Source organism: Lutra lutra, chromosome 6, assembly GCF_902655055.1.
Source record: "Lutra lutra chromosome 6, mLutLut1.2, whole genome shotgun sequence".
Classification (NCBI taxonomy): Eukaryota; Metazoa; Chordata; class Mammalia; order Carnivora; family Mustelidae; genus Lutra; species Lutra lutra.
This window is the reverse complement of record NC_062283.1, coordinates 94,866,194-94,888,036: the sequence shown is the minus strand read 5'-3', so window position 1 is coordinate 94,888,036 and position 21,843 is coordinate 94,866,194. Positions and strand designations below refer to the sequence as shown.

The 21,843-nt window shown below is 42.1% G+C and overlaps 1 protein-coding gene across 3 annotated transcripts in view; it reads right to left on the bottom strand.

Annotated features, from left to right (window-relative positions):
* UTRN (utrophin) overlaps positions 1–21,843 on the bottom strand; it is a 513,165-nt gene that overhangs the window by 466,583 nt on the left and 24,739 nt on the right. The window contains exon 1 of one of the 3 annotated variants that reach the window (XM_047733712.1): positions 5,463–5,594. The exons of the other annotated variants lie outside the window; for them this stretch is intronic. Coding sequence (XP_047589668.1) covers positions 5,463–5,535 — 73 coding nt within the window. The 5' untranslated portion in view covers positions 5,536–5,594. Of the gene's footprint in view, positions 1–5,462; positions 5,595–21,843 lie in introns of those variants that run through there. 3 annotated transcript variants of the gene reach the window in all.

Here is a 21,843-nt window from a genome sequence, read left to right as displayed (position 1 = left end):
ACTGGCACATTGTAAGGACTTAATAAAGGAACACTTCCTGAAAGAAGAGAAAGGAGCTGATGTGGAAGATACCATCAGAGCAGAAGTTAACAGCAGAGCAGGACAGCAAGAGGAGCCCAGGTCAGCTCTCACATCCAAACAGCACAGCATGTGTGATGGGCCCACCTGATAGAGAAGGGAGATGGCACAGTCTACGTGGGGGGCAAAATGAAAACTTGCAGCACTGGGGCAGACCCCAAAACTGCAGAAAGGGGCTCCACAGGGGAGAAGAGAGCTGTGGCCAGACAAGGACACTTCCAGAAATACAAAGGTGGAATCATTTTTAAAAGCAGAGGCAACCTGCTGGTCCACAGGACAAAGGTCAGCAAATGATTTTGCTTGAAGTGCATCTGCTGGCATGGTGAGGCCAACTTCCCCAGTTTCAGAAGGTTCTAGAACCATCATGCTTCATGAGAAAGTATGAAGAAGAGAAGCAGGGGATTACTCCTTATTGTTAGCAATAAAAACATTCCATGGGAAAAGTTACCTAAGTCACAACCACAGGGCACACCAGCCTACAGATCCAGACGCGGGCCTTATAACACTTTGCCGTTCTGTCACTTGCAGTGACAATCTCAATCCAGCATCTGCTGTCTGGAGCTCTTAGGCCCTTATGCAAACCTGAGGATGTTGGCACTCAGGAGATACGGGTATTAACGTGTGTGAGTCATCTGTATTTTCCGCCTGCAGCTGATACCACACAAAGATAGTCCCATCTAATTATGGGCACACCCACCCAAACTCCCATGGGTCCTACCTCTCAACTTGGTAATGAGGTGTCATTCCCTACTTGTGACAACTCAGGGCTGAGCGTGGGGAGACTCTGAAGGAAGGATCCAGGTAATCATGAGGCAGAACCCAGGCCAAGGCACTGACCAGGCATATTTTCAATCAGCTCCAGGATTTCTGAGATGATAGAGTTTCCAAGAGGTAACCAGGTGAGAAACAGAAAAAAGCCAGTACTGGTTATCACTCAAGAATTTATGAGCCTCAGGACTTAGCAAAAAGGTCCCAGGACCCGAAGCCGGGTTGGCTGAGCACCTGCTCTGCTCCACATAGTGCACTGAGAACCAGTTCCCAAGCCAGGCAGAGTGATGCAACCCAAGTGCCACAGAAGGGAGGCTGTGGCACTTGCTATCACCGCGGGGATCGGGCCGAAGCACTGAGACAGGCTGGAGCCTGTAAAAAGGGAAAGGAGAGGGCAGAGGCTGAGCAAACAAGGTGGGAGTGATCGCTACAGAGGGCAAGAAACGCACAAGCAGCCTATTGTTAAAGCGTTCCAAGAAGTCACAAAGAACCGGGAGGACGACGGGAGGGTGAAACTTGGAAACAATTCCAGAAGGTACAAAAGAGAAAACAGTGATCCAGAAATAAGGCAATAACAAAAGTCAGGCCCTCTTATCCCATGGCAGGCTCTGGTGGAGAAGAGGCCAAGCCCAACTTTGGAGCTCGAGGTCATCTGTGCCCGGCTCCACATGAAGCTCAACTTTCCATAAAATGGTTCCCCTTGGAGAAGGTCCATGAGTAAATCTGTCTATCAACAAAAGTATAAACAAAGCAAATATAGTCAACTTAGTTTTAAATTGAGCATGTTGGACTAAAACATCTCCCTGGAGGTTGCCAACTCACAGGGAGCACTAGAACATGAGAATGTAACTGCTCGGTAAAAACTCACCAGCTTCAGGGACCTCTGAACTCAAGGCTTCTTCATGTTTATTTTCAGTGATGCCTGCAAACTTCCTACAAGCTAAGCTGTACCAATATTTGGTACATCTCTCATTTGAGAGATGAAGTAGTTTCGTGACACCAGATGAAACACAAAGTCGCTCTGGACGTTCTCAACCCCAGAACCAGCTCCCAGCCCCACAGCTTTCCCTTCCTGCAGTCGTGAGCCTTCGAAAGCAGCTCACTGGTGTTCCAGGGCAGGGCCTTAACGAACGTGGAGCCCAGAGATTTCCAAGTTCGTTTCCTGAAAGTAAATGATACTATACAGTATTTCCTCTCTTCCTCAGAGCCATAGCCAAAAATCATATGAAACCAAGAGGAAATGCTGTTCCTCAACTGCAGGAAAGTTCCAAGTATCAGGTAGCAGCAACAGCTGCTGAAAGCTGGTCCCACCCCACCCCATCCCAAACTCTGGCACAAACACTGGCCTCAGAATCTTGCTGCCTGCTCCTGTGGGAGTCTTTCAGCAACAGAAGGACAGAAGGACCTGACACTTTTGCTCTCGAGGGCATTAAAGTCATACCCTCAAGGAAGAAGGTGGTGACTCTTCACATGCACGACTACCCTGACCCCCTCCACACCGGAAAGAGGGGGGAGGAAAAGGAAATGAAAGCAAGTGACTCTAGGTTCTGGATTTCATACACAAGAATAGCCAACAACAGGTGCAGCGTTCCGGTGAAATTAAGCCTCTCGAAACGCCTTTTGCCTCTGCAGCACAAAGAGCCCAAGCCCAGAAACCCAACATTAGCAATGATGTCAGAAGTGCAAATCATCATCATTTTCTCGCCAGTAGCAATTTTGTAAAAAAAAAATTACCAGACCACAAAGTATGCCTCTGCTGACACATGACTTCTTTCACATCGTCCTCTCCCCCAAACAGTTCACTCCAAACTAATTTAAACATTGATCACACCAAAGCATTTTTTCACGCCCAGGGACCAGCAGAGCTCCTGGGATAGAATAGGTGGGCAATATACACTTGGCAAATGAATGACTAAAACAAACGAGCAGGTAAACAAAAATCTGTCTTCACAAATAAAGATAACCAGAATCATACCTTCAGAACAGTATACAAATGCATTTTTTTCCCATTTCCTCAAAAAGAGAACGGAAGGTCAGATTTGGGAGCCAAGGGTGAGAGTTCTCCCTAATGAACAGATCAGGATTTGCTAACCATCCATCCCCTGGCTGAAGTCAGTATGTCTGTCAGCCACCCGCTGGCATTAACAGACTATGCACAAGGGATGCTCATTCCAAGGAGGCTGAACGGGGAAAACAGTCATCATCACTGGAGCCTTTGGATGTTCCTTTCTTTCAACGTGCCACGTCACACAGCATTTTCCACCCGCCATTACTATACAATATACAAAATAAATTTTTTTGTGTAATCTTATCTTATCCAATAAAATAAAAATAACCCACGGGTAGGTACTATGTTATGGAACATGTGCTAAATGTGATGTGTATGAGATAAACAGGAGTACAGACGAGACGTAGCAGAGATGAAGCCACTTTACGGATGATAAAACCTGAGAGAAGGAGCAGAGGGAGAGGACATAAGACTGAACCCATGGATGGAGAATGTCTGCTGCACTGATACTGTATTGAATAAAAAGAAGACTATCAGTGTGAGAACATCACTGATTTATATAAGATAAAGGGCTTAGATAATGATATTAATTATAAAAATAAAATTTCAGGGCACAGATAACTTAAATCATCAAAATTGTCAAATGTCTGAGAACTAAGAAGTACAAATAAACATATAGTGTAATAAACCATTGTATAAAATTACCATAAAGAATAAGTCCATTTAGGGGCACCTGGGTGGCTCAGTAGGTTAAGCATCTGCCTTCTGCTCAGGTCAGGATCTCAGGGTCCTGGGATCCAGTCCCACTCTGTGCTCAGTATAGAGTCTGCTTGGGATTCTCTCTCCCTCTCTCTCTGCCCTTCCACAGTGCTCATGTGTGTGCTCTCTCTCTCAAAGAAATAAATAAAAATCTTAAAAAAAAAAGTGTAAGTCCATTTAATGCATTTGTCATTCAACTTTTTTAAATTAATGAACTTCCCTTTAATTTATAACCTAAGTAATCCAAATAGAATGCCTCTTATCCATATATATTCAATTTAAAGAATGCTAATATTTTTCAAGTCATTCCTTCCAAGATGCAAAATAACTCTACCTTCTCTTATCTCTTAAAGGTCCTGAATAAAACTCTTAACTAAGATCCTAAATGCCTAATTAAGAATTACTTCAAATTCAAGGAATAAACTGGAATAGCAAGTACATGAAGAGTACTTTGTTTTTAAAGTGACATCTGTCCATTCATGCACTCATTCATTTGCAAGGATCTACCATCCCTACAGGCCAGGCACTGTGCAAGGTATTACAGAATTACGGACGCATTGGTGAACAAGAAAATCTTGGTCCCTGCCCTAGCGGAGATCACAGTCAGGGGGACTGATCAGCAACAAAGTCACCAAAGCAACTGGCATTGTGACTCGTGGGCTAAAACAAGCAACAGGACAAGTGGTAGGAGATGACGGGCTGAGATCTGCTTCAGACAGGCAGTCAGGACAGGCGTGTAGGAAGAGAGGCAATTTAATCCAGTGCCCGATCCCAGAAAGAGGAAAAGGGGCTAGCCAAGGGCTGGAGGATGGGTTCTCCAGGCAGAGGAAAGAGCCTGTAAAGAGGCTGTACTCAGAGCCGTAAGCCGGCCATGGACGGCGCCATGGGCAGTGAGAAAGGAGAAACACTATAAATATGGAAATGGCATCTCACCACATGACCACCCGACATGCCTTTGCCATTACACACACTTTCCCTTGGCCAAGAATCTTTCTCTTCCACACTCTCCTCTGTCACCTCACAGGTCCCTCCTCTGGAAAAATGACCCTCCAAGGAAGAGCAAAGACACCAGAAATTAACTCCCCCTCACCTGTGGTCCCACAGCATCCCGTGTGGGACATTATTATACCTCTCATCACACTGCGCTGAATCACTGTGTTCAAGGACCCCTAAGCAAGGGTCTTGCCTTATTTGTCTTTGTTTCCTCAGTCTATATGGAACTTGGCACCAGCAGATATGAAATTGAGTGAATGAACAAACCAAAAGAGGAACGGACAAATTAAATGACTGCAGCCACGCCACCAACATTAATTCATTACCCAGTATTGGAAATCTGGAGTAGCTCCATGGATACAGTTCGCTAACCCATTTACGGTGCCGGGGGCAGGGTGACTTCTAACCCCCGATGACTGTCGGACAACAAACACTTTTGGGCAAATCTTGCATCACAGGAAAGTGACGAATAATTTTCAGAGTATCATTAGACGCTGGCACCCATACATTGATAGTCATAAACATGCTTCCACTGCCAGGCCCCGCATGAAGCTGTGAGGCCAAAAGTGGCCCATCCACGAAGATCTACAATGTTTTAAACAGGACACATCATATTTCCAAAATGCTGTTCATGACGGACGTTGTAAGATTCTTTACATGTAAATACCTCCTTTCATAACATTCAGAGGAAAAAAAATTAATTCCAAGATCACCCAGAGGACAACCTCATTTAGAATGTGCTGCTCAGGAATTTTCACACTAATTCTTGGCTCACTGAGTCATGCCTGGGTTTCCTGTCTACAACCACTGGACAAAAATCTAAGCAACCATAACATTCTAAGCGAGGGTTCATTACCTGCCTGTGACCCTTCGTCGTCGTCTCCATGTGTAGAATCAGACGTCACTTCCATTTCTCGTTGACTCAGCATGTCCTTCAAAGGTGCTTAAGATTCATAAACCAACCATGCATGTTGTCTGGAGTCACAAAGATGTATGTACCCGTCCACTGGAAAGTGTGCTTTGATGGAGTCAAATTGAAAATCAGAGACAAACAGTATGGGAATCGTGGAGAGAAAAGTCCCTCCCCAACTGCCCGGACCAGAATGGTTACATTCCTGCCTCTGTGCACAGCCCAATCCTGGTCTACTCCATCCAAGCCTCTGCCAGGCTGTGGAGCCTGTGGCCTTAAAATCCACAGGTGTGACAGCACTTATCTGCCTAGGAACAGCCAGGTAAGGCATTCATTTCTGCAAACGTCTCTGTTCAAATTGCTCAGGAGGCGGAGGAGCCAAGCACTTTCTCAACTCTCCTTAGGTTTTCCTTGAATTTGTGCCAAATGAGAATTTGGGTGAGGGAAAATGTTTAGGATTTAAACAATAAAAAATGTTCATAAGTGTCTAGCTCTCATTAATATACTAAATAATATGTGTATGCCATCAAACTCAAGGGTAAACTATGCTCTTCACCAAGATTAAAAATACTACTCAATGAAGTGTAAACTGCCCATTTTGCCAGCCTCAAGGCGCAGTCTCTGCTCACTCATTCCCAGTCCCTGTCCTCATTCAAGTTTTTCTGTAGGCAAGCTCTGCCCTCAGTAATACTCAAGTGTCAACTTAAATATGGCTTCCCTCACCACTAGCACCCATTTCAGGCCCCTTCCCCATACATGACGACAGCACTTCAGGACCTTTATCCCCTAGCAAGTAAACATCCAACTATTTGTACATTCTGGGGTTTGGTATGTTTCTTCTACTAATCAATATATCCCAGAAGATGGACACCAAAACTGTTGTGTTCGTCAATTCTGTTGACCATGCCCAGTATAGTGCCTGGCATATGGAGGGCTCAACGAAGAGTTATTTCCATTTCAGGGGCACCTCGGTGGCACAGTTACGCACCTGACTCCTGGTTTCAGCTCAGGTCATGATCTCAGGGTTGTGAGTTCAAACCCCATGTCAAATCCACAATCACACAAAATCTGCTCGAGATTCTTCCTCCCTCTCTCTCTGCCCCTCTCACTTGTGCTCACGCTCTCTCTCTCTCTAAAATAAATATTTTTTAAAAGTTATTTCCATTTCAAATTGTTGTCTGCAAAAATACTCTTCATGGCACACTGCTGTACAGATATAATGCTCTTCTTAAGCCATAGGCTTCTTCAGGGGTTATTACAAAGCAAGGGGTCCATGAACTTGGACAGGAAAAAAAATTAACTATCTCACTAACCCTAACAAAAATTTGCATCTCTTTTTATTACAAACATAAGTCATAAAACACATGATCGGTAGTAACTTTGGCTGTCTTACCAGCAAAACTCACAGCCATTTTCACTTCACATTACAGCTGAAAAATCATTTGGCTCTTCATCCCCTCACAACAGTTATGGACCAACCTTGGGTCACAATATTGAATGTATTCATAAAAAACAAAGATTACTCTGTCACAGGCTTTTTAACTATTTTGTAAATGATTTTCAAAATAACTGGTTTTCCTTTATAATGCCATGTACTTTATTTTACGCATTTAAAAACATTTGTGTGGTGTACCACACTGCTAAAGGGGCCAATGGGGGTCAAAAAAAGAGTAGGGGGGGTGATGAGAATAAGGAATATAAACCCTAATCTACATCATTATCATGAGATATAAACATCTGATGTACCAAAAAATGCTTACATTTGTTTTTCAATGGGTTGAACATATTTTTACTCACGGGGAAAAGGAATAAAACATTTCTGAAAGAAAGATAATTCAAAATGAACAGAATTACTAAAGAAATTATTTTTATAATAAATAGAAATATTTATTTCATTAGTTTCAACAAAAAACAACTATAAAAAGAGAAATACTCAAAGGACATTTACAAGTTTAATAGTTACTATACAGTTCAACTTAGATATTCTTGACATACTCTCTTTCTTGTTTTGAGATATAAAGGATATTTAACATTGTATTAGTTTCAGGTGTACAACATTATGATCTAATATATGTATGTACTGCAAAGTGATCACCACAACAAGAAGTCTGGTTAACATCCATCAACGCACATACTTAGAATTTTTTTCTTGTGATGAGAACTCCTAAGACCTATTCTCTTATACTGTATTACTAACTAGTCACCATGCTATATATTAATCCTCAGGACTTATTTATCTTACAATTGGAAGTTTGTACTTGTTGACCACCTCCACCCATTTTCCCCCTCCCAACGCTTCAGACCCCACCCCCCCACCCCCACTCCGTGCCTCTGGCAACCACCAATCTGTTCTCCGTATCTAGGAGTTTGTTTGTTTGGGGTTTTTTTTAGATTCCACATCTAAGTGAGATCATACAGTATTTGATCTTTATCTGGTACCTGTGACTTATTCCACCCTCGAGGTTCATCCACATTCTTGCAAATTTTTGCAGGATTTCCTTCTTTTTTATAGCTAAATAATATTCCTGTGTGTGTGTGTGTGTGTGTGTGTGTGTATCACATCTTTTTATCTATTCATCCATTGATGGAAACTTGGGGTTTTTTCCATGTCTTTAATGACATCGAGCACTTTTTGACATACCCTTGATAATGATGAAACTTCTCTTAACTTTTTTCCTTGAAAGACAGATCATGGAGTCAATGAGTTCCTAGGATTTGTAAAATAAGGATACGAAGCAGACAAGGTTACAAAACATATCATACTTCCACCAACTGAAGATTCGCCCCCTCTTATTTCTCCAACAGCTCTGTGAATATATGCACATATCCCAGCAGGAGGAGTAACAGAGTAATCGTTGACACCTTACTGTGAGTGGCTTTAATCAGCCAACCATTAATATGTACAACACCAATAAAAAAAGGAGCTCTGGGGGCGCCTGGGTGGCTCAGTGGGTTAAAGCCTCTGCCTTCAGCTCAGGTCATGATCCCAGGTCCTGGGATAGAGCCCCGCATCAGGCTCTCTGCTCAGCCGGAAGCCTGCTTCCTCTTCTCTCTCTGCCTGCCTCTGTGCCTACTTGTGATCTCTGTCTGTCAAATAAATAAATAAAATCTTAAAAGAAAAAAAAAATTTAAAAAAAAAAAAAAGGAGCTCTGGTGAGAATGGAGGAACCAGGCCTGGATGGAGTTAGAAGGACAATGGTCAGCAGAAAAAAAGCTCAGAGAAGGTACAAAAATCAAATTTTACAGAACCTCAATGGCAGCCAGCAGGCCCCAGCACCATGATGAGAATTGCTCTGAAGGACTAAACACCACAGATTTTCTCTCACACAATTAAGACAGCTTGGGGCCAGTTCAGTTCAATAGCTCCAGTTATGTTCAGTAACTTTCTCACCCTTTCCGACCAAAAGGAAAACAACAGGACAGAAAAGGTCCTCATAACCTTGCTCTCTTCTTCCTCCCATCTCCCCTCTCCCTCATCCTGTCCCTATTTTTGCTGACACTAAGAACTTGGAGCCCAAGGTCTGCAGGCTTTGATCCACAGGCAGGAGTCACAGCTCTTTCGGCATATTAACAAAAACCTCAACTTCACACAGTAAACAGAAACCTAAAATCTTTCTAGAAGTTCACAGCCCCAACCATTCCCACCAGAACATTTCTTGGAAATCTGTGAAAGCATTTCTTTTCAGGTGCGCACCCACAAGAAAACCATCGACAACTAAATGAGATTTGAAGGAAAGTGCGCAAAAATTTCTCTTCAGGGCCCAGGTATCCCAGAGCAGCATGAGTTTGGGACTGAGTTTGGGACTGTTCTTTAATCTTGAGAAAGTCATTTCCTTCCTCCTGGACTCAGTTTCCTCAATTTCCAGGCAACAGAAGTGGAGAAGATGGTCCCTTAAAACATCGTCCAGCTCTAAAATTTTCTGAAGGTCCATGTTGCCACAACAGCCATGCAGCATGCAGGGTTATAAATGAGAGATAAGAGCAGAAGAAGGCCACTTACCACCAAAAAAAAAAAAAAAAAAAAAGTTCGTAAGTCAGGAAGTGCTGGAAAGAGACCATTTCAGCCTGAAGGTCTGTTTGCTCTCAGTGCTCGAATGTTCCGTTCCTTACATTTGTATTCCATTACAACCACAATGTGTGAAATGTCTAACAGAAAACACTCCCATAATCACTAGCAATACAGAAAGTACGCGGCTGTAATGTGAGGAGAGGCTTGTCTCAAAATAATTGGGACATTTACAATTCACATGCGCAATAAATGATTGTTAAAGCCACAAAGTCTGTCGAGCCAGGCGTAAGGAAGGTATACAAAACTTTACAATAACCATGCCTAACTGTAGCTAGAAACCAGTGCTGAGAAAAGACAACGACTGAAAAGATTTAGGGGACCGTATTACTCACAGAGGCATATGTGACTGCCACAAAAAGTACATATTGCGCAGAATTTTCTATACTGTCAATAGAATTTTTAAACAAAATGATCTCCAAAGTATCTCATTACATGTTCCTCAGTTTTTATCAAAGCAATAAATAGCAATATCAAAGCAATACATAAATGCTTTTTTTTTTAAATCAAATAGGATTATAACAAAATCCAGCAGTCCTGCCGCACTCCTTGCCAGGAGTTAACCCCTTCCATCTATTACCTATTTGTTCTGACATTTGTGCTTTTCTAAATAGTGCACTTACCGTGCTATTTTCTGATTTTAAGTCAGTATTTACAAAATTTTTGTTATGGTAATTAAGGATTTACCTCTGTTACATCTACTCTTCCCGTCTCTAGCCAGTTTTTCATTCCTGATAGCATACAATTTCCAAGACTCCTTTCTTATCCTCTGAATCTGATTTTTATAGCATTCTGTTCTTGTTTCAAAGATGTAATTATTTTCCCACCTCTCTGAGGGTATTTATTATTTTATGTATCATTTTCCTCCCTTTCCCCTAGGTTTCTTTTTCTTGTTGGTTGGGTTTGGCTTTAATAATGGCAGCTTCCCTCAAACATCGGACTCCTGGCAGCCCCTCACATTTCAAAATGAGGCAGTCAAATGCCCAAGTTCTATGTGCTTGGGTGTCACCTGCCAATGATGGTCTCAAAGCAGTTCATCAAATTCCAATCTGTGACCATACTATCTTCCCAATAAAAGCATCCTCTGATTTGGGGTTGGTATAGCTTCAACAATTCTAGGGTTTCCCCAGTCTTGGTGTCCTTTCATCTTCTTGGTGTTAAACCAGAACCTTACTATCCTCTGGGACAGGGATCCCAAGGCAGCGTTCATATTTATGTATTCTGTAGAGAATGTATAAATCTATATTCTCCCGTGCAGGTAGAGAAGAAGAGGAAAGATCTTAGGAGTCAAAGCTTACTATTTACAGATCTCAACCAAACTCCTAGTTTTTAGCCAACATCTCCACTTTCCCCTGATCCAACCTCAGGCAGTACAAGTTACTCTAAATCAGGAGGCTTACAAAGTCTGAGGTGTCCAACAAGAGGACTCTTGTCACCACCCTCTGCCCTGGACCCCTCAGCAGTTACCCACTCCGCCATCATCTTCCAACACGTGATGCCTTGCCCATCCAAAGCCACTTTGTCTCTACTTCCCTTTGGCCATATTAGCTCTTCCTTTTTTTGTTCTTTTTGCTGTAATTATGATGGCACCAAGCAGTGACACACACATAACCACTCTTCTACTTTTAACTACGAGTTCTGCTCTCTTCAATTTATTCTTAGGGAGAGTCCAAAAATGGCCTCATGACCATAAGCCAGGCCCTGGTTTCATGTGGCAATAGCATGCAGGCAAGACTTGGTTCTCAAGAGTCTCAAATCCCAAAAGACAATCTTGCTAAATATCTTACCATCAAAACCAGACTTTGCACAATAATATTCATAACATCAGATATAACTGTCAGTTAATTATTCTTTTCATGATTAGGTCCAATTTGGAATTTGAATATAATATTTATAATATAATACAGTCACTTCATATACAGCAAAATGTTATAGATATAGCATCAGATTACATTTCTTTCCTTTATCTTCAAATGTGTAATTTTACTGTACATTCAATAATTCAATCCAGCCAAATTACAGCTGCTACTTGGGGAACTCAATTCACTTTACATACTGGAAATACTAAATTGCATTAAAACTGTATTAAAAATGCAAATAAATTTTACCTCTAAAAATATATAAACATAGAAACCTAAAGATCATCTGTATTTACTAAAAAAACTCTGTAACTCTATCAAGTATATTAATAATGAAAGATAAAATATAGATGGTCCTATCATCCAAATGCTCAGTATCTTTTGACCAATAGAGAGGATGGCCTGTAAGTTTTAAAAACACAGAAAGTAATTCCCATCTGGGCTGAAAGGGAACAGGCATGTTTTTAATAGTAACATTATGAAATACAGAAATAATTTTTGAAGACCTTCTTTTGAACCAGAAAGAACTTCATAGCTAGATACCAATATTTCCCACAAAACACTGTGAAATTGACTATGGGGACCCAAGGAGGGTGGAAACTTATCAGACAAAGAAAGATAAGGTTTGCCAGCAAATTCAGAAAACTGCAAACTTTTGCCCAAATTACTTGGGCAAAGTGGTACCTGGGTGGCTCAGTCAGTAAGCATCCAGCTCTTGGTTTTGGCTCAGGTCATGATCTCAGGGTCTTGAGATGAGTCCCATCTCTAGCTCTGTGCTCAGTGCAGAGTCTGAGTTTCTCTCTCTTCCTCTCCCTTTGCCTCTCTCCCCCCACCAAATAAATAATCTTTTTTTTTTTAACTACTTGGTTTAGAAGCTCACATACAGCCTGTTTGATGAAGTCACTGAAAGTCCTAGAAACTCTATTTTGCCCACATTGTGATATATCTTTAATGTATCACAAAAATAAAAGAAAGCAAGAAATGCCTAATGCCTTCCTTCATTTTCTTTAAATCATTATGTTTCTGAGTTTAGCTGAAGGGGAAAAAAATAAAGGTAAATACTCTCAAGTGACTTCAAACATTAAAGCCAAATAAATATTAAGGTTGTGCTCCACGGTTTCCGATCCAAGAATATTTAAGTCCCTAACATTCAAAACAGGGCATCTGAAAAATTTATTTTCTTGCTCTTTCCATCACGTCATTAATTTGAATGGGAGGACTGTTCTGCTCTCATTCAAATGATAATAACTTTGCCAATTATAATAATCAATTTGTCTTGATAAGAGGAATAGAGATGAATGATGTTAAAATATTTACAAACAGTATTTATAGCATTTAATCCACAATTTACCTTGTGGTCATGATAATTTAGTAGCCTAGAGAAGGAAGTATAATCAATCCAATCACCAAATTTAAGAATTGCCAAGTTTCTTTCATAATTACAAATGTCTTTGTTACTTAAATAGGGGAATCAGACCTTGAATCCCCAGGCAAACCAAAACAGTGCCGCTCTATACATTTAAACAGAATGTGCCTTCTAAACAGTCAAAATCAAATCCTCCCTCCACATTTTCCTATGACCTAACCCTACAGTGTTCTATTCACCAATCCTTGATATACATACCCAGTCCCTACATGTCAAATACTGTTCAATGCAGTGACATGAAATGGTCCATGAAATCCTTTTACTTTTTCTTCAACACTCTGCCTGTCAAAATATCAGTCTCATTTAATAGGCCCCTGGTGAAAACCATTTCTAAGTCAGTTTCTTTAATTTCCAATACCTAATAAGAAAAGATAGAAGCCCTAGATGGTTAATCGCAGGGTGAGTTGGGTGGTTGAAATAAATTCCTGGCCCAGAGTCACCCACAGGGCCACAGTCAAAGACCACTCACAAACTTCTGGAAATCCGCTGATAAAGGTGCCCAGACAAGAGGTGGGCAACCAGTGGACACCCTCAGCAGGAGCTTGCTGACACAGGACACACTGTAGGGAGTCACAGAGACTGTTCACCACAGAAAGACCCAGACAACTGAAGTCATACCACAATCAGAAAGAGCCAAACTCCAAACAAAGGTCCATACATGCTGAGCAACAGAAACCAGGTTCCATTTTTAAAACTATATAGCTTTTCAGATTTTCTCATAACAAAATAACTTTGGGGGCGCCTGGGTGCCTCAGTCGGTTAAGTGTCTGCCTTCGGATCGGGTCATGAGTCCAGGGTCCCAGGCCCTGGGATTGAGCCCCACATAGGGCTCCCTGCTCAGCAGAGAGTCTGCTTCTCCCTCTCCCTCCTCCTGTTTGTCTTCCCTCTCTCAAATAAATGAAATCTTTAAAAAAAAAAATAACTTTGGACTTATGAGCTATAATTAGCGTTTGCATGGAGTTGAAGACTAAGCACTGAGAGGCACTACAGGGTAGTGATGAAAAGTGTGGCACAGTGATGGAGATTTAAATTCTCCCTCAGGCACTCACTACCTGTGCTGGACTGGGTAAGTTCCTTAGCCGATCTGTGCCTTGGTTTCCTGACTATAGCATGGGGTTGTAATAGAAGTGCCACTTTCATAGGGAGAATTAAATGAATTCATGTGGGGGCACCTGGGTGGCTCAGTCGGTTAACCATCTGCCTTCAGCTCAGGTCATGATCCTAAGGTCCTGGGATCGAGCCCCATGTCGGGCTTTCCGCTCAGTGGAGAGTCTGCTTCTCTCTCTCCCTCTGCCTGCCACTCCCGCTGCTTGTGCTTTCTCTCTCTGTCAAATAAATGATCAAAATCTCTAAAAATAAATAAATGAATGAACTCATGTGTGTATGTCTATATGTATATGTATATATATACACAAGTGTGAATAAACACACACATATATGGGTGTGTGGGGAAGGTGTGGCATGTGTGTATAAATAATGATTTAGCATAGTAAGCATGCAAAACCATTCAAAACCATTCTTGTTACTGTAATGCTTCTTATACACCAAATTACTTCATGTAATGTTTTAGGTTAGAGCTAAGCAAACACTAAACATGTGCAAATGTATTTAACAGGATGAGTTAGATTGTTTAAAATTATCAGCTGATTCCAAACATCTGTGCCCCTATGGCCACTAAGGAACAATCAGCTTATCTGAATGATTTCAACCAGTACCTTCCCTCACTCCATCCCCACCATCAGGAAGAGGCCATTAGAGAATCTGGTACATAAAGCACAAGTAGAACCTCAGAATTGGAAAAGTACTTAACAGAGTTTAAACAGCTGACTCGGGTGAATGTTCCCAATATTAAATGAGGCTTATGTGAATCCATCATCAGCCTGGATTTTAATGTTTCACACCATGACTGAAAGGAAGGGGTGAAAAACAGAGCACGTGGCACTAATTTATCTGATTAATGTTTCTACATTAATTTGTTTTGATTAATGTTCGTTCTTGCATAGTCCTTCCTATGAGAAACTGTCCTTTCCTCCAGAATGCCCCTCTTGCCTAGTTTTATATCCTTCCTCAATTTCCCGCTGCCCTCCTGACTCCCAACCCTGTGAAATCCAACCAGAATGTGTAACTGTGTACGCCAGAGCGTCAGGCAGGGCCCACCAAGCCCAGGCTGGAAACACGGGTCAAAGTCCACTCAGCCAGCCCTGGTAACTGGGGCCAAACCAGGTACTTGCTATCTCTCTCAACAGCCTGCAGAAAGTCAAGAGCAAATGATGCAAGGGGAACGAAGGCAGGAAATAACAGTAATAATAACAAGGACAAAAGAGCCTCTGACTGCAGCAGCCAAACACCCTGAACTCACTGAACGGTTGCAGCGACTGGACAGATCCCTTCAAAGGCAGCAGAAACATTCTGGTTCCTCTGCTTAGCCCCCAGAGTTTACATTTCTAAAAAATTTACCTTAAATAACCTGACTCCAAAAACTGAAGATAGATACAAGGTCTCAAATGAATCTAATGCTATATAAAATCTTACAGGAAAGGGTGCCTGGGTGGCTCAGTCATTAAAGTCTGCCTTTGGCTCAGGTCATGATCCAGGGGTCCAGGAACTGAGCCCCTCCGCACTGGGCTCCCAGGTGGGCGGGAAGCCTGCTTCTCCCTCTCCCACTCCCCCTGCTTGTGTTCCCTCTCTCATTGTGTCTCTCACTCTCTCTCAAATAAATAAATAAATAAAATCTTTAAAAAAAAAAAAAAAGATAAAAAAGAAAGAAGGAATACAGTGAAGGAAGACTTTTCTTTAATAAACTATGAGTGGCGGAGAAGCCCAGAGCATGGTATCATTACCAGATGATTCTGCAGCCTCATAACCCCTGCCAAGTATTTTCAGTATATATTACAGAGTATCAAAAAAATACCAAAAGCAGAGTACGTAAGCCAAAAAAGAAACTCAGAAAAGAGATAATGGGTCAGACAATGATAAAGCATAAAGACTCGAGGTTGGTCAAGAAAAAAACAATAATCCCATCTGGAAGCCATTTCCAGAAAGGAAAAAAGGAAAGAACAAAACCCAGAAAGAAAGCTTCTATTAAGAATTACATACCGTGAGAGTAGAAATAGATACACAACTCGGGAAAGTTCCATGCGACATGGTCAAACAGCAAAGAATTTGACAGGAAAGTCTGAGGACCACATTTTTTAATTAATTTATGAAAAGAAAATAAGAGTAGGTATTATCCTCATAGTACAACAGTTTGATAACTGACTGAGATACCAGGATCATTTAAAGTTGTTGCTGATTTAAGGCAGATCACTGAAGAATTTCCTCCCATCTCTATTTTCAAAAATGATTTTATAAATTTGTACCTGGCTTGTACTAAAAGGTGCCACCCATCAACAATCTGTTAGTCTGCATATCACATGGAGCTGAAGAGGTAGCTTTCTCCCTATCAGTCACTGTCCCACTATGTGGTTCCAAAAAAAGGTCCTTGGGGGCCTCAAGGCGAGGGGGAAGACACTGTTTCACATTAGTAAACGTCTTGTTAAATATTTAGGGATGGGGCGCCTGGTTGGCTCAGTCAAGTAGATCTTGCAATTCTTGATCTTAGAGTTGTGAGTTCAAGCCCCATGTTGAGCGTGAAGCCTACTTTAAAAAATTAATTTAAAAAATTTGTGGACAATGTCAGTCTTACAACAACCATTTGCCTCTCTGAATTACCTAATACAACACTCTGAGACAAATTTGAGACAAATGGGACAGGACACTTTATGTTAAAGCAACAGCTGAATTTCTGTGAACTAGTAACTCTTAGCCTTATCTAACTAATCAACTCGTTCTTCCTCTCTGTATTTTTATTGATTTTTTTTCTTTAAATTCTACTCCTGCTGTGACTTTCCATAGGATTCTAGAATAAGATGGAGTGTCATCTTTTAAATATTGCCAAAAACTTGTAAGACTTGACCAATAACTCCCATGTATCCTCATCTATGAAACAGAAAAATTACATCTTCCCCAAATAATTACTGTAGGGAGGAAATGAAATCATGTGTTTGAAAAGTCCCAGCACATAAGCTTAGCTCTCGGGCTCCTTCCATGCTTTTAAGAACTACTTTCTCAATATAAAATTAATTTTCCTCATGTGCTCTGGATTTAGCAAGCAACCAATTAGTTCACACATTGCTAGTTTTTATGGTGTAACTAACTGGTTATAATTTTAAAAGGTTAATGTATACCCAGATACTTCCCATAAAAATCACTGACTTTGGCTAAGACTCTTAGACCTATATGTTACGTGAAGTAAAAGTTTAACAAATCATGTTGAATTTTAAATGAGGGTCATGTCATGGGGTGACTGGGTGGCTCAGTCAGTTGAGTGGCTGCCTTCAGCTCAGGTCATGATCCCAGGGTCCTGGGATTGAGCCCCACATTGGGCTCCCTGCTCAGCAGAGAGCCTGCTTCTCCCTCTCCCTCTGCCTGCCACTCTGCCTACTTGTGCGCTCTATTTCTGTGTCAAATAAACAAAAAAACCTTTAAAAACTAAATAAATAGATGAGGGTCATATCAACGAAGGTACTGCTAGCAAAGGGACAGGTATACTAATATACTTCCCCAGACCTTCTAGTTTCCGAGGTTTTCTCTTATCATAACTGCATCTTCCCACCCAAATGGCACACCAAGGAGCTCACTGTAATACTAACTACATGAATGAGACCTAAGGGGCCAGTAAGTGCCAATCAGCCCCACTTACGGCCAAATAAGAATCAATATCGGCCTACGTGCTTTTTAATACAATAATGAAACAAGAGTAACAGTAAAGGATGAAGTAGTTGGGGGAGCTAGATCCTGAAATCCTTCAGCTGTCCCCTCCATTTCAGAGGAGGGCATGCGCAGGGAACCATCCTCACCAGCATAACGAGGAGCCCTGCAGCACGAACTCCTGAGATGAGCTGAAGCAGCTTGAGTGTGAGTGAGCCACAGGGTTCCCATCCGCCAATGATCGTCACGGCTACTCATTCCATGCGATCAGCACTGAGCAGGTGCAAGGATTCTCATGTGGCAGATCCCTACTAATGCCAAGCAGCCACATTCCAGCTGCCACACACAAAATCTATCCAAGCAGCAGCCTACCTAACGGGCTAAACTCAGCCCCTCTCTGATGACTGCTTCTGGAATGTCCATGGGGACTGCTAGGAGAACGGGCACATGAGTCTGCAATGGGGCCCTGACCAAGCAGTGTCAGAACCTCAGCCAGTTAGTTTCCCCATCCCTGGCCTCGTCCATAACACCAAAAACCCAAACCTTCCCCTCTCTGCCCTATACTGTGCCCATGTCCTGCCTACCTCCCATCGGTCCTGGAACAATGCCCTGACTACCCCTGCCAGGCCTGGAGAAGGACCCATGAAGCTGCAGAAGTTAGGGATCGTCTACAGACAAGGGCAAGTCTCTGGATCCTGCTTCCTGACCCTGCTGGGTGAACTTAAAAGGCATTTTATCAAGAAACAATATTAGGGGACGCCTGGGTGGCTCAGTTGGTTAGGCAGCTGCCTTCGGCTCAGGTCATGATCCCAGCGTCCTGGGATCGAGTCCCACATCGGGCTCCTTGTTTGGCGGGGAGCCTGCTTCTCCCTCTGCCTGCCATTCTGTCTGCCTGTGCTCGCTCGCTCTCCTCTCTCTCTGACAAATAAATAAAATCTTTAAAAAAAAAAAAAAAAAAAAAAAGAAACAATATTGGAAGGGGTCATTCCTTCCACTGGCACTTTTAGTGGTGTATTGTCTTTCAGCTACCATTAAATGTGAAATAGGATTCTATGAGCCAATTTGTATTCCAAAGTTTCAAACAAGCAAATTAGAAACTTTTTATACCAGGCCTGGGGTCCTGGCCTCCTCCTTTTGATCTCAAGCAAGTCACTCGACCTCACTAAACCTGAGTTTCCAAGGATGGACAGAAGGGAGTTAGGGAGGGGAAAAAAAAAAAAAAAAAAGAAGGCATAATAAATATCCTCCTGGTAGGTCTGTTGTGAGCACTACAGAATCCAATAGTTGAGAGCATCTGGCACAGAGTAAACATTGAGAAAACAGTCCCCATCCCAGGTGTACCATCCCTGATTCACGATGCCAGCCTCTGAAAAGTTCTGGAAACCAACAGTTTTGTCATAACCCATTTGGCAGCAAAACGTGACCTGAAATGACCTGAAGCCATTTATAACCTTGCTTATGTCCCAGTTAGTATGAATATGCATACACTTTGCTGCAGAAATATTAATATATTAAATTATAGGGTACTGTCCCAAACTCCCCCCAAGACACTGCGTAGTAAGTGATATATGTACCATAAGCCATCTGAAAGCTTAAGAAACCAATAATCCTGAAACACACCTGGTTCCGAGAGTTGGGACAAGAGATAGCGTATCATAACCCGCCCCTCAGCTGAAGAAGGTGGTGATCGGCGGATTCTCCCCAAGAGCAGTCTGATATGCTGGATTGCAAGGACATTTCCCTGGACAAGCCATCAGGCTGTCTGAGGGGGCAGCAGGGGCTCTGCCCCGGGTGTTGGCTAGCCAGGCACAGGGCTTGGAGGAGGAAGGAGCTGAAGGCTGAGCAGAGGGGGATGTGCAAACCTAGCCTGCCCTAGTCCTTTCGTGCTCAGAGGACCCAGGCCATCAGGCACATTCTTATAACTTGTTTAGTCACTTTTTTTTCTAGATGTTCAAAGTGAATCTAGTTTTCATTCCCAACACCGGCTCCCTTCAGTCTGGGCAAACTGCCACTGAATCACAAGGGCCACTCAAAGGGTTGTTTTTTTAAGCTGTTGAAAACATTAAGCTAAATAAGTGAATATTCTCCAGCCTCCCTCAGTATGCCCTTATCCATCCTTACCATCCATTAAAATGACACTCCATTCATTCCAAAAATATTCCACTCTTAGTAAATTAAATATACAGCGTGTACACTATAAATGATAAATAGCAGTGTGAGGGAAGCAGTAGCATGGGGAAAGTGGAAAACTAAGAAGTATATCAAATCACTGCTTCTCTTCAGAATACCACCCTAAGACCTATACCACAGGGGCCCTGCCTGCACCCCCACTTTTCCGAAGGCTCTTACGGTGGCCCCCTTCCAGCCCCACCCCTCTCAAAATGATAGATCACCGGGCCAAGTGCATGAACACGTGTGCTGAGATCCCATACAACCTCTTTCAAAACATACTCTAGGGACCCAGGCTCCCTGTAATCCTGCCCCAGTGAGCCCTGCGCTCACTTCCCACGGAGCTCGCTTCTCACACCACTGCGTCCAGGTGGGACAGGAGAAAGGCCACAGATGTTTAGCCAGGGTGACCAGCGACGTGTGCGCAAAGGCTTCCTCAGTGCAGAACGAAGCCCACAGGGGAAAACAAAGGCGAGAGTCCACACCAGCTCTCTCTGCCACGGTGTTCTGGCACAGAACTCTGAGGACTTGGAGAATTCTGAAATTCAAACCAGGCTCACCATATTGTTATAAAAGTATACTTAGCATGATCCGTTCTCCCCTTCTTTTTGGTATCAGAAATCCAGCCTCGCCCGCTCCCCCAAGGTGTGAGCTCAGCACAGGGTCAACTCACAGCAAAACCCATTTCTCAAGCGCTGAGGCAGGCCACGTGACATGGCTGCGGCCAATGGGATGCCAAGGGACTCGAACCCACAACTGCTAGGTCACATCCTTCACAAAGGAAATTGCTTTTTTTCCTTCCTTTCCTCCCTTTTCTTTGGACTAGAACTTGGACACGGTATTGAGGGGCCAGCCACAACCAAAAAGACAACACTGTGGAATGGCAAACAACGAGAAAGAAGGGACCAGGATCCCTGAGAGGCCCTACAGACCAGAACCACCAAAGCCACCCACCAATTCCGAATTGTAAGGTGAGAGAAAAACAAACCTTGATCTTATTTGAGCCACTGAATTTTGAGGTTTCTCTGGTACAGGAGTGTAGCCTCTCTCTCACGAACAGATTTGCAAATACTCTAAATAAACTGGCTGTAAATTAGATTCCAGGAGGTATGCTTAGACGAACCATGAGTCAACTATAGTGACCCCATACAAAAGAGTACAATACCAAGCCTTTGAAGAAGGGGGAAGAAAAGAAATGGGGGAAAGGGAAGAGGAATTATATATGGATAGAGTTATTTTTTCAAAAATCCTACCAGAGAAATGTGTCAAATATACAATAAACACACAAGAAAAAAAATGAGTTCCATATGAAAATTAACCATGGCATCGAAAAGTATATAAAATGACCTAAAAATAAATGCTCAGTCTATTCTAGAAGGTCTTCTTATTAAATACAAAAAAAAAAGAAAAATCTTAAAAGCAAAATTCTGGGCGCACCTGGCTGGCTAAGGCAGTAGAGCATGTGACTCTTGATCTCAGAGTCATGAGTTCAAGTCCCGTATTGGGCATAGAGCTTACTTAAAAATAGCAATAACAATAATAATAAGCAAAATTCTGGATCTACTTAGGAAAGAAAAACACAAATTTTGCTTGTGTGATATGACTAAAACTATTGTTACATGCTTATTTTAAATGACTGAAAAGTATATACTCATAATTATACTAAGCATTTATATTATGTTGGTAAGAGCTAACATTTAATGAGTGCTATTATATACCAAAGTGCTTTACATATATTAATTTAATTTTTACAACAATTTTTTATTATCCTCAATTTATTGATAAGGAAACAAGCATAGAACAGCTAAGCAATTTGCCCAAGTTCACAAAGCCAATATGTAGCCATACTCAGATTCAAAACAACATCATCTAATGCAACTCTGAACCACTATTCAGAGATGTATTACAAGCTACAAGAGAGTGCTAATAAAATTTCTAAATACTGTAGGATTTTCTTATACTGTTTTTTAAATCTTGCATAAAATAAGATCATGCTATATTGATACCTAACCCAATTTAGAGATAACATGCTGATCCCAAATGCTATCACATAATCCC